A 12,402-nucleotide genomic window follows, 5' to 3' on the forward strand; every position below is an offset into this window, starting at 1 on the left:
TGGAGAAAGCAACAATTCAGAGAAAGAGAAAAGACAGGAAAACAGAAGCCTGCCTTGAATATGCAAGAAATTTGTGTGTGTGTCTATCTTGAATTATCCATAGAACATAGGGATTCATGATATGTTATTTACACAGTAAAAGGTGACCACATAAAGCAGGAGACTTGTGTCCATTTGAATTACATTTATATGTGGAAAGGCATTGAATATTATTTCCACAACTAACCGTTGTGCTGAATTTTATTATGGTTTCTAATAACTTTTTAGTTGATGCTCTTGGGTTTTCCAGGTCTGCATTTATATATCCAGTAATTAATGATGATTTGTCTACTTCCTATTATTTTACATCTTATTTTGTTTTCTTGAATAGATCCAATTGCTTATGTGAATTTATTATGTGATAGAGGTGCCATTTCAAAGCAGAGAGGGAAAAGATGGATTAGTTTGCACATGATGTAGGGGTAAGAGACTATGATTTTGGAGAGTAATCAAGCTGAATCCGTATAGAAAATAAATTTTGAAATGATCAAACATCTAAATGTAAATAATAAAGCCACAAAAGTGCTTCAAGGAAAAAAAAACGGGGATTGTTATAGGAACATGAAAAGCATCTTTAAGCAAGCAGCAGGATCCAGTTGTGATGAAGGAAAAATGGATATATTTGACTACATAATAATTAAACATTTTTGTTTGGCAAAAATTATCATAAATAACATGAAAAATATTTGTAATATGTGACACGTACACGAGAGACATTGCTGGTGGGAACGTTATTCCATGTACTTTTTAGGAGTAAGTTGACAAATTTTGTATCTTTTGTTATCAAAATGGAAGACGTTTTTGTAGCATTTGAGCTAGCAAAAAATACCCTAAATAAAAAAAAAGTGCCCCAAACAATCTAAATGTACATGTGTGCTGGACTGGTTCAATAAATTATGGGACATCTATACAAGAAAAGATCATGCAACTGTTTAGAAAAATGTGCACTAACGGAAAGATTTTTTATATATAACTGGAAAAAAACAGGTCGCAGAACAGAAGGTATGTATAGTGTACCATTTGTCGGAGAGAGAACCTGAATAATTAGTATACGAATAGAAAAAAAATCTGGATAGCAAAATGTTAATAGTGGTTATTTCTGGGAGATAAGAGTGGCCTTTCATTGGTATGTTATATATTACTGCATTGTTTTAATTTTTACAACAACAACAACAAAACAACAACATATTACCTTTGTAATAAGAAAAAATGAAGATATAAAAAGAAATTCAATGAATGACTTTCTTTCGGGGGCGGTTTGGGTTGGAAGAGTTTCAGACTGAGCCTGGTACAGTGGCATAAACATGGGCTTTGGCGTCAGACAGCCCTGAGCAGGGCCCCATTGCCCCACCCCCGAGGAAGGCGAGGGGGGGTGGCAGGGGGCTGCGGAAAGGGGCTGGGCTGGGTTGGGCTGTCTGCAGCTCTAGTCCAGGAGGCTGAGACTTCGAGAGGGACTTAGAGAAGGCAGACGCATCCCGAACTCGCTGGAGGACAAGGTGAGGTGCGTTGAGATTGGGGTTTTATGGAGGTCATAGAGTGGTTCCAGACCCCTCGAACCCATAGCCAGGCAGATGAGCAATTCTTACTGCACCACTGCAGCTGAAGCAGAGGTGACCTGGAGTGGTGTGTAGGCAATGAGGACGACTGAGAAAGTGGTAGGCTGTATAGACTGGGAGCAGAGACGAGCGGAGGAGGAGGGGAGAAAAACGGGGAACCAGGAATGTTGGGAGGGGGACGAGGAATACAAGGAGGGAGGGGAACACTAAGGGGGAGTGATCCAGAGAAGAGAATGGGGATGCAGAGAGAGGTTAAGGAATACTGAGGGGCAGGGTGTGCAATCGTAACACGGAGGAGGATGTAAGGAATGGGAAGAGGGAATTCTGGAGTAAATAGAAAATGTGAGGTGGGAATAGGGAGTAAGGAGCCAGGCTAAGGGAATACGGAGGGGGGCATAAGGAATGAGGAGCAGGGAGCGGGGGAGGGGCAGACAGGCTGGGACGGAGGCCCCCTAGGGAGGCGGAAAGGGGCGGGACCACTTCCGGCCTAGAGAAGGGAGGGCAGTCTCTGAGTTTCGGAGGGGCTTGGAGTGAGTGGACGCTCTCGGGAATTGTAGGAGGACGAGGTGAGCAGCCGGGCGGGCTTTTGGATGAGAGCCCCGCTAGGGGTCGGCCGCACCCTCTGGGATCTGGAGAAAACCTGTCATGAGGATCGGATCGTACCGGATCCATCCGGCTGGGAAGGGAGGGGACTGGACCCGGTTTGACCGGGCCCAAGATGGAATCACTAGCTTAATATTTATTTGAGGAGGGGGTGTAATAGGGAAGGGGCGGAACCAAGATGCGCCTGTTTGGAGGGGGGCGTGTTAGGAAGAAGGGCGGGGCCAAGAGACACTGGACTCGGTAGGGCGTGAGTAGGGGAGGGGCCGGGCCCACCAGACACTGCGACAATTTTGGAGGAAGGCTTCTTGGGCAGGGGGCGGGACCGAATGGTACTGCGGACCTGGAGAGGGGCGTGTGTCGGGGCAGAGTGCCAGACTGAGACCACGATCATTGCGCATGCGCACTATGTATCGCTGAAAGGGGCGTGTTGAGAAGGGCCAGCACTGAGACGAGCCAGCTGCTGAATGCGCATGTGCACGGTGGACATCAAAGAAAGGGCTCGTGCTGGGAAAGCGGGCGGGGCTGAGAGCGGCCCTGCAGCCGACGCGCATGCGCTCTATCGACCTGCGGCTGGGTGGGGGGTGCACTGGGAAAAGGGGCGGGGTCCTCAGAGCTGCCGCGCTGGCACATCTTCCTGGAGAAGGGGAGGGTGCGGCTGCAGACAATTGAGACTTAGAAGCTTTGGATTCCTGTATCTGAGAACGGAGTCGTTGTGGGTGGTGGAGGGGGTTGGAATTGGGGACCTACGGAAGGTAAGGATCAGCCTCCAGGCACAACAGGGGAGAGGACGTTCAGTGGGCTTCAACTTGACCCAGGCCTTCTCCTCTTCAGGCTCAGCTCTTGCCAGGCCAAATTGAGACATGTCTGACACAAGCGAGAGTGGTGCGGGTCTAACTAGCTTCCAGGTAAGGCCTCTTTCTGTCCTTTCCCCAGCTGCTTTTCCTCTCCAGCCCTTGTTGCTGCCCTAAGTCCCTTGGCTCTTCTCCTCCCATCCTTGTCCTTCTCCACCTACTTTCCTGCCTGGGTGTCCCCCTGCCCAGTGGAGGGAGGGAGAGAAGGTGGGCGGGCCCCTCTTCTGCCTTCAGTTCTTGCTCAGAGGAAAGGGAGGCCTTGTTCGGCTGAGGTGGTCAGAGCACACCGCAGGTACGAGTACAGGTCAGAGAAGTGTGGCCTTGGAATTTTGGAACCATTTGCTTAGTTGGGGGTGGGGAGAAGGTCTGTGAACTTCCCTGCTTCCTCTTGCAGGCTGAAGCTTCAGAAAAGGACAGTAGCTCGATGATGCAGACTCTATTGACAGTGACCCAGAATGTGGAGGTCCCAGAGACACCGAAGGCCTCAAAGGCACCGGAGGTCTCAGAGGATGTGAAGGTCTCAAAAACCTCTGGGGTCTCAAAGGCCACAGAGGTCTCAAAGACCCCAGAGGCTCAGGAGGCACCTGCCACCCAGGCCTCATCTACTACTCAGCTGACTGATACCCAGGTTCTGGCAGCTGAAAACAAGAGTCTAGCAGCTGACACCAAGAAACAGAATGCTGACCCGCAGGCTGTGACAATGCCTGCCACCGAGACCAAAAAGGTCAGCTGTGTGGCTGATACGAAGGTCAATACTAAGGCCCAGGAGACTGAGGCTGCTGCCTCTCAGGCCCCAGCAGATGAACCTGAGCCTGAGAGTGCAGCTGCCCAGTCTCAGGAGAATCAGGATACTCGGCCCAAGGTCAAAGCCAAGAAAGCCCGAAAGGTAAGACCTCTGCAGTCACCACCCTTCGTTTTCTACTCCTCTCCTCTCAGTTGGTTCATTTGTTCTACAAACATTTCGAAAGATCCCTGTGCTCATCAGGGCTGTGGGGGGCACTGAAAGTAATGTGATGTAATTCTTGTCTTCAGAGAGCTTGCAGACTGATGGGGAGATGAGACAGGAATACACATAGCTGCAATCTGAATATAATGCAGTTTATATTTACATAGTAGCTGCCCTGTGTTAGGCCTTGAGCTAAGCACATTTATGCAGGTTATCTCATTAAATCCTGAAAGTAATTCTCATAGCCCCAATTTTATAGAGAAGGAAGCTGAGTTCCAGAGAGGTGAAGCAGTTTTTCTAGGGATGGTTCAAGCAGAGCCAGTAGTGGGCACAGAAAGAGAAGAAGACTCAGCCTCCACCCACCCTTGGTTTGCTCCTGGCCTGCTAGGCAGATGAAACACTTGCTTGGAAGTCAGTGAGAAACAAACCCAGGGTTCAGCATAGCCAACATCTATTAAGTCGGGCTGTTACTACAGGGACGGGATTGGCGGGTGCTTCCTGGAAGAGATAGGGAGAGGAAAAGGACCACCTGTTTCATCTGGTGATGTTGAGCTTCTGTTGATGCAGGTGAAGCATCTGGATGGGGAAGAGGATGGCAGCAGTGATCAGAGTCAGGCTTCTGGAACCACAGGTGGCCGAAGGGTCTCAAAGGCCCTAATGGCCTCAATGGCCCGCAGGGCTTCAAGGGGTCCCATAGCTTTTTGGGCCCGCAGGGCATCAAGGACTCGGTTGGCTGCTTGGGCCCGGAGAGCCTTGCTCTCCCTGAGATCACCTAAAGCCCGTAGGGGCAAGGCTCGCCGTAGAGCTGCCAAGCTCCAGTCATCCCAAGAGCCTGAAGCACCACCACCTCGGGATGTGGCCCTTTTGCAAGGGAGGGTAAGAACTCTGTCCTTTTTACTCTGCCTTTTCTACTGCCTTGGCTGCCCTTTTCTTTGCCATCGTCTCAAGTTTTCAGCAAACTTGTTTTGGTCTTTCCATCTTTTTCTACTCTGCCAGGCAAATGATTTGGTGAAGTACCTTTTGGCTAAAGACCAGACGAAGATTCCCATCAAGCGCTCAGGTAAAGTCCTACCAATCCTCCCTCTACCCTAAGCTCTGCCCTCCATTGCCCTTGCATCATTGTGCTGGGGATATCTGCTGCTCTTATGCTTATATCTCTGTCCTCCCAAAGTTCTAATTTGGCAGTGCTAGCATCTCTGTTGATAAGCGCAGAACCTGGTTATGCCACCCTTGGTGTGGTTGGCAAAGAGTCTATAGCTTGGGCATCAGGGCCACCTGGCATCTCTTCAGTCAGGTGCTTACACCACTTTCCCCTTGCAGACATGCTGAAGGACATCATCAAAGAATACACTGATGTGTACCCTGAAATCATTGAACGAGCAGGCTATTCCTTGGAGAAGGTGAAGGGGCAGCCCTGGGGGATGGGCACAGTGGGGAAGCCTTGAATTGAACAAAAATGTGCAAGTTCCTTCTCAGGGGAACCAGAGAGACCTGCTAATCTAGCTCCATCACTATGCTGAGGGGCAGACAATGGCCTAGGGAGGGGTGTAGATGAGCGATGGGTCACACAGCAAGTCAATGGTAAAAGTACAGTTAGGACCCAAGGCACCCAACTTAGTCCTGGCTTCTGTCCACAGCTCATGCCATGTATTTCAGATTTCACCTCTCCCTTTCATTCCCCATTCTCTGTCTCCCTAGATTCCCACTCATCGCAAAGACGATAATGACAATAGTACATTTGCTGCATGTTTACTGGGTGCCAGGCACTTAGCTATGTACTTTGTGTGCATTACCTCACTGATTTCTCACACATGCAAAACTCCTAGGTACATAGGGAGCTGCAGCATGCCCCAGAAGCTGAATTTTGTCATCTCACAAGCTGTTCTTCCCATCCACAGGTATTTGGGATTCAATTGAAGGAAATTGATAAGAATGACCACTTGTACATTCTTCTCAGCACCTTGGAGCCCACTGATGCGGGCATACTGGGAACGTAAGCTGGGAAAGGGCTGAGGTGTGGGGGGTTTCTGCTTTGGCCATGTGCTGCTACCCCTTCTTTGTCCTACTTCCCCCATCCTCTTAGAGAGTCAGGAAAGGCAGGGACTCAAAAGCCCCGTCCCAGTTCCCATGCATAGTTGGAGCCCTGCTCACAGTAGTGATGCCTGATTATGATTGACTGAAGGGTGTAGGAGCCTGAGGTGGGACATTCCTGCTGTCAGCTTTGCTGTTTCTGTAGAAGCTTCCCAGGAAAGCAGGCCTGTCATTGCTTGCCTCTTCCTACTGGGTGCCTGGCCTGGCCTTGGCAGAGTGGTTCTCAAGGAGGGCTTCCTGGTGTGGGTGGATCAGGATGCATGAAGCGCAGGAGTGTCAGTGGGGCTGAAGGTTCTGGGAGAGAAAGAAGGGATTCACATGGACTGAGTGCTTGTGTTGTACCAGGTTGACAGCCATTCTTCCGTCTTCTTGGAAACCCAGAGAAGGGAGAATATGATTTTTCTATTTTACTGAATAGTAAACTGAGGCTTGCAAGTCTAAGTGCCTTGCCCAGGGTGGCATAGAGCTGGCAGCAGAGACTGGGCAGAATTCTGTATCTGAGGCATCTGGGAGAGGCTAGCCTAGTGAGCTGGCTGGTGTGTCTGTGGTGGCTGCTGGACATAAACCTCTCTGTCCTGTTATTTCTCTAGGACTAAGGACTCACCCAAGCTGGGTCTGCTCATGGTGCTTCTTAGCATCATCTTCATGAATGGAAATCGGTCCAGTGAGGGTGAGTGGCTGGGCATGCAGCTGAATGGGTGGCCATGGTCTGGATTCCATGTGTTCAATTTCTGTCCCTGTCTCCTCTTGCCTCCCCTCGCAGCTGTCATCTGGGAGGTGCTGCGCAAGTTGGGGCTGCGCCCTGGGTATGATTGGGCTCTCTCAGCGCTTGCTGTCCGTGTTGTCCTTTGGCAAGAGAGGATGGTCCTAGGATTGCATCAGTCTGGTGGTCTGGTGGAGCGGGTGGGGTGCTGGACTGGGTAGAGGGCCCAGGGTTCTGACCTGGGTGGATGATGGGCCTGAACTCTCTGCTCCCTCTATCAGTGTCTCTTGGGCTTCTATGGAGCTTCCCTCTTGTGCTGGAAACCTCTTTTCTATCTTGGAAATGCCTCTGCCCACATCTGGGAAGTGTCACAACCTTGAGTGAATGTATTTGTTTATTTATTTTTCTTTTTCTTCTCTCAGGATACATCATTCACTCTTTGGGGACGTGAAGAAACTCATCACTGATGAGTTTGTGAAGCAGAAGTAAGTATCTGTCTGGTGTTCATGTGTTCCATGCATTTGGCCTATTTCAGAACTGAGTGATAAAGCCATGGTGCCTGCATGCATGTGTCTATGTGTGTATGTATTTGCATATTTGCGTGTATGCAGGTGGTGGATTATTCCTTGGGTGGTGATGGGAAACAGAAGCAGCACATGTTTCCTGATCTGTTACATGTACCTCAACATTTGTCTTGAGACCAGTTCTGCAAGGGAGGGATTATCATTACCATCACTGTATGTATGCAGAAACTGAGGCTTAGAGAGACGAAGTCATTTGGTCAGGGGTACACAGGTAGCAAGTAGAAGAGTTGTGTTTAGAACTTAGCTCCAAAGCCTTAGTTCTTTTTACTCTGCTAACTAGAGCTTCATAGAAATTAATTTCCATAAAGAAATGACATAGAATGGTAGCTTCAGGCAACCAGGTACCATGCTGGGGAGTTGACTTGTACATCTCATTTCATTTTCATAATTACCCTGCAGCTATCATCCCTTCCCCGTTTTACAGTTGAGAGACCTGGGGCTCCGAGAGAGGAGATCTGAGCATGGCCCACAACTGGTATGGGCCTGGAGTCCAGTCCTCTTGAATTTCTGGCCAAGGCTCACCTATCCTTGGTCCTTAGAGGACATGTGAGCACTCACACAGCCACACGCATGTGCACACAGAAACATACACACACACACAAAGGGTCAGGAATTCAACATTTGTGAAGCATGCTGCTATTGGCGATTCTTCCTCTGTAGTCTTTCCGGTCATTTTCTGTGGTGGGCCTTTCCGGGCTTGGCCAGTCTGAGGTCAAGACACTTGCAGTGGGGTGTGCTCAGAGCAGGGGGCCCAAAGAATGGCTCCTCTGTTTACAACACACCCAACAGGAGTCTGGGGTCATTGTGATGAGGGCCTCAAACTTGTGGCTTCCCTATGAACAAATGTCCCCCCACACCTTTGTGTGGCTTCTGGTCAAGACCAGTGGGACAGGGCTCAATATTGGAAGAAAGACTGCAGTAATTAGTGGATAATGTTGCCATCTGGAGCCTGTCCAGTCTATGCATGGGTAGGCCATGAATGGTCTTAGAAATAAAGGCTTTGAACCTCTCTTTCCAAGGTACCTGGACTATGCCAGAGTCCCCAATAGCAATCCCCCTGAATATGAGTTCTTCTGGGGCCTGCGCTCTTACTATGAGACCAGCAAGATGAAAGTCCTCAAGTTTGCCTGCAAGGTAATTGGAGAGCTGCCTGAGCTCGGCAAGTCAAGAGCATGGGGTGCCCCTGGCTGGGGCAGGCTGTGTGCAGAGCAGTCTGAAGTTCAAATCTGAATGTTTTGGTGCTTCTGTTAATTGTCAAAACACTGTAACAGGTACTTTATCTGAATCATTTAAGCCTTAAAACCTGATATGTCATTGCCCTGTTACAGATGAGAAAACTGAGGCCCAGAGAGGTTGGTAGGTGACATGTCCAAAGTCATGGAGCTAGTAAATGTCAGAGCAGGGATGGAATATTAGGTGCATAATTACTGGTAATACTGTATTATTACTCTTACCTTTTTACACTAAGCATGTAGCATAGCGCCTAGCATAAAGAGTAGATGCTTAATCCTCTTATGCTCCTTCTGATGGTTATTTACATAGTAATACTGTATTATTACTATGGCTTAATCCCTCTGTGGTCCTTCTGATGGTTATTTTTGTTTCAGGTACAAAAGAAGGATCCCAAGGAATGGGCAGCTCAGTACCGAGAGGCGATGGAAGCGGATTTGAAGGCTGCAGCTGAGGCTGCAGCTGAAGCCAAGGCGAGGGCCGAGATTAGAGCTCGAATGGGCATTGGGCTTGGCTCGGAGAATGCTGCCGGGCCCTGCAACTGGGATGAAGCTGATATTGGACCCTGGGCCAAAGCCCGGATCCAGGCGGGAGCAGAAGCTAAAGCCAAAGCCCAAGAGAGTGGCAGTGCCAGCACCGGTGCCAGTACCAGTACCAATAACAGTGCCAGTGCCAGTGCCAGCACCAGTGGTGGCTTCAGTGCTGGTGCCAGCCTGACCGCCACTCTCACATTTGGGCTCTTCGCTGGCCTTGGTGGAGCTGGTGCCAGCACCAGTGGCAGCTCTGGTGCCTGTGGTTTCTCCTACAAGTGAGATTTCAGGTATCTGCCTTGGTTTCAGTGGGGACATCTGGGGCTTATGGGGCTGGGATGAGGAGCTGGATGATTCTAGGAAGGCCCAAGCTGGAGAATGATGTGGAGAGTGTGCCAAGACACTGCTTTTGGCATTTTATTCGTTCGTGTTTGCTGGATGTCAATTGACCCTTTTATTTTCTCTTACTTGTGTTTTCAGATATTGTTAATCCTGCCAGTCTTTCTCTTCAAGCCAGGGTGCATCCTCAGAAACCTACTCAACACAGCACTCTAGGCAGCCACTATCAATCAATTGAAGTTGACACTCTGCATTAAATCTATTTGCCATTTCTGAGTTTATCGCTTTTTTTGGTGGGCCGTCACATTTTGGTATCACATTTAAAAATGAATGAGTTGGGAAAGTTTCCACCTCAGTCTGTGTTTAGTTTGAGGTGATATTGTTGGATTCCCAGGAGTGAGATTAACACACCTTTCTGGGATAGATTGGGCCTCACGTCTAGCCTTCAGGGTGGTGGGATTTTAGTGGGGTGGAGTTAAAGAGATTGTAGTTACAGAGGACACACTTTGAAGGAGAGGCTTGAGGTCGGCAAGTCTGGAGCAGAAAGCATAGGTAGAGGAGACTGGACATCAAATATAGAATCTCTTTTTGAGAAATTTGAATGAGGAGAGAGAGAGGTACAGAGCTAAATGGAGATACAGGAACAAGGGAACATTTTCTTGGGGAAGGAGAGAGACTTGAGTAGGGAGGAGCCAATGGAGAGGAAGAAGTTGAAGGTTGACTTCTGCAGCCCAGTCCTGGAGGAGGTGAGAGGAGTTGGGTTGTGGGAAGGCCTGGGAGAAGGGACTACTCAGATAGGACTCAGGGAGGGGGACTGTGAGAGGATGTTGAGCAGTAGGGAGGCCCTGATAGAGGATGGAGCCCATGATTTTTGGGGAAACATAGCAAGGTGCTCAGTAATCTTGGTATGGGAACCATGAAGATGAGTGTTGGTTTATTCCAAGCTTTGGGTTCTGCTGTTTGGATCTGGAATAAGAACACCGGACCAGGGCAGTGACTGTATGAGTCTGTTCCTTCACCTCTGTGTCCATGGTACCTGACATGTAGTAGTTGTACACAGAGTGGGGGAAGAAATGGACCATGGGATCCAGGCAGGCTTGGGGAGGAGAGATGAGGAGAGTGTGTGATAGATTGGGGGACAGTACAGGAGTCTGTGGATATCTCTGTGAGTGATGTGCATCTGACAGTGCAGGAGTCTCAGTGAAGTCCTCATTAGGAGTGCCTGCTATATGTCTGGCAGCATTCCAGGTATCTGGAAAGGGGTATTGAGAGAATAAGAAGTGTGATCTGGGGGACTAGTCAGACAATGGGATGATTGTATTTAGGAAGTCACAGCACAGAGAGCTCTGGGTGATGGTGAGGTTCAAGGGATGTGTAGTCGAAGGGTAGAGATGCTTCCTGCAGATGCGAAGTCAGTGGTCTGGGAGGCTAGGGTATTGGTTGGGTTATCCATGTGGACAGTGAAATCACCCAGATGGTGGCAGGAGGTGGGAGAGAGGGGAGCATTATGAGCCAGGTGCCAAAGTGCCCACATGTTGTTGAAGGTGGTGTCCTCTCAGCTACGCTGCTCACTAAGGGACAGGGCCCTCAGGCTATTACAGATCCACCTCCCTGTTTTTGAGGGGTACTGCCCTGGACCACCTTTCTCCCCACGAAGCCCTCACCATCTCCAATCCCCACATTACTGGGCTCCTAATCACTGGGACAATCTTGTGGACAATGAGGCCCCTGTAATGGCCACCTCTCCCCTCCTGTAGAATCTATAAGCAATCTATTGCTTAGGGAACAGAATTTTAAAAAGAGAAACAGCCCCATCTGCAGCAAGACAGCTCCTTGCCTGTGGCTGTGAATTGAGACCTGCTGAAGTAATCTTCACTAGAAATAGAGGCTCTTCCATTGAAGACTAGGATATGGTCTGCTCAGGGCCTGGGTACTACCCAGGACAGGTAGACAAAGTCACAGGTAGCTTTGGCCTCCTAGGAAGGACTCTCAGTGGGTACTATGTCTAGGGCCCTCTCAGATTCTCTGGTGATGTCCATCTGAAAATGGAAGGGATGGGGGATGATGGGGTGGTGAGGAACTCATGGACTGTGATGCTAATGAGTTCCAAGTGTTTGATAGAGTAAGTGTGAATCATAGTCAGGAAGAACTCTGTTCTTCCCTCTTGCCTTCCCTCCACAGGACACCGGGCTTGCAGAGCACCCACCTCTTCTTCCCTTCCCACAAAGCCTAGAATTTGACAGGAGAAGGGGTTGGCTCTTCTTCACTCCTCACTCCCTGTTCCTCAAGTGTCAGGACTGAAGGCAGGTGGGGCAGGGAAGGAGAGAGCAGGTCTGGTCCCAGGCAAGTAGGGGAGTGTTTGGAGCAGGGAGAGGGAGTGGCGGGGGAAATGAGGACAGACCGTTGTTCATGTTTTTGCCATCTTCATCAGCCTGGAGGCCATTACTGTGACGAATAAACTCCCACAATTTTCAGTTTTTTCTTCAGTATATTATTAAGTAAATTCCAAATTATTCTAGATTGTATCATGTATCTTCCCCTTGGCTAGTGGTGGACAGAGCCCCCTCAGCATCTTCTCCACCTATTTTTTTTATTATCACCCTCTAAGAAGCCTTTTTAGACATTTTTATCCTAATTGTCCTTCCCCATGTAGTTTTATTTACACAGATATACTGTAGATATCTATTTAATAACTATGTATATTTGTGCTTTATACATAAAAAATAAACCTTACTCTTTTTATTCAATACAGGGTTAATAATGAATAAAATATTTAAGTAAAAAGTTAAATGTGAAGGTAAATCGATGTTGAACTGTTGCATAACATCCATCCCTTCTACTATGATAATTTTGTTCTTTGGCTCATTGAACAAGCACTGGGTGTCTGGAGAAGAGGCTGACAGATTTCCACGGGCTGCGTAATCATGCTC

At 48.8% G+C, this 12,402-nt stretch overlaps 1 protein-coding gene and 1 non-coding gene across 5 annotated transcripts; both read left to right on the forward strand.

Moving 5' to 3' along the window:
- The first annotated feature begins 1,477 nt into the window (after positions 1 to 1,477).
- On the forward strand, positions 1,478 to 9,745 carry MAGED2 (MAGE family member D2). Of its 4 annotated transcripts, none has more exons than XM_005593685.5 (13): positions 1,478 to 1,540; positions 3,030 to 3,103; positions 3,444 to 3,935; positions 4,563 to 4,871; positions 4,992 to 5,055; positions 5,316 to 5,395; positions 5,894 to 5,988; positions 6,677 to 6,756; positions 6,850 to 6,892; positions 7,212 to 7,274; positions 8,393 to 8,507; positions 8,981 to 9,423; positions 9,614 to 9,745. In XM_005593685.5, exons 2-12 carry the CDS (start codon positions 3,059 to 3,061, stop codon positions 9,413 to 9,415), a joined length of 1,821 nt encoding a protein of 606 aa, XP_005593742.1. In that variant the 5' UTR covers positions 1,478 to 1,540; positions 3,030 to 3,058; the 3' UTR covers positions 9,416 to 9,423; positions 9,614 to 9,745. The 4 variants fall into 4 exon arrangements, with proteins under 4 accessions (XP_005593742.1, XP_005593741.1, XP_005593740.1 ...); XM_005593684.4 differs by having other exon boundaries at positions 1,478 to 1,535; XM_005593683.5 differs by lacking the exon at positions 1,478 to 1,540 and adding an exon at positions 2,106 to 2,161.
- LOC123571507 (small nucleolar RNA SNORA11) lies at positions 8,102 to 8,229 on the forward strand. The gene has a single exon (XR_006695661.2). It is a non-coding gene; the product is annotated as a small nucleolar RNA SNORA11 (small nucleolar RNA).
- Positions 9,746 to 12,402: the final 2,657 nt, after the last annotated feature.

The sequence above is a fragment of the Macaca fascicularis genome, chromosome X, assembly GCF_037993035.2.
Source record: "Macaca fascicularis isolate 582-1 chromosome X, T2T-MFA8v1.1".
Lineage (NCBI taxonomy): Eukaryota > Metazoa > Chordata > Mammalia > Primates > Cercopithecidae > Macaca > Macaca fascicularis.

What these genes read in the sequence shown, in the direction of transcription:
- MAGED2 (XM_005593685.5), top strand. Translation starts at nt 3,059, where the DNA reads ATGTCTGACACAAGCGAGAGTGGTGCGGGTCTAACTAGCTTCCAG. An exon ending in CGGGTCTAACTAGCTTCCAG is followed by an intron (nt 3,104 to 3,443) that starts GTAAGGCCTCTT and finishes TTCCTCTTGCAG; the next exon opens with GCTGAAGCTTCAGAAAAGGA. An exon ending in TGGCCCTTTTGCAAGGGAGG is followed by an intron (nt 4,872 to 4,991) that starts GTAAGAACTCTG and finishes CTACTCTGCCAG; the next exon opens with GCAAATGATTTGGTGAAGTA.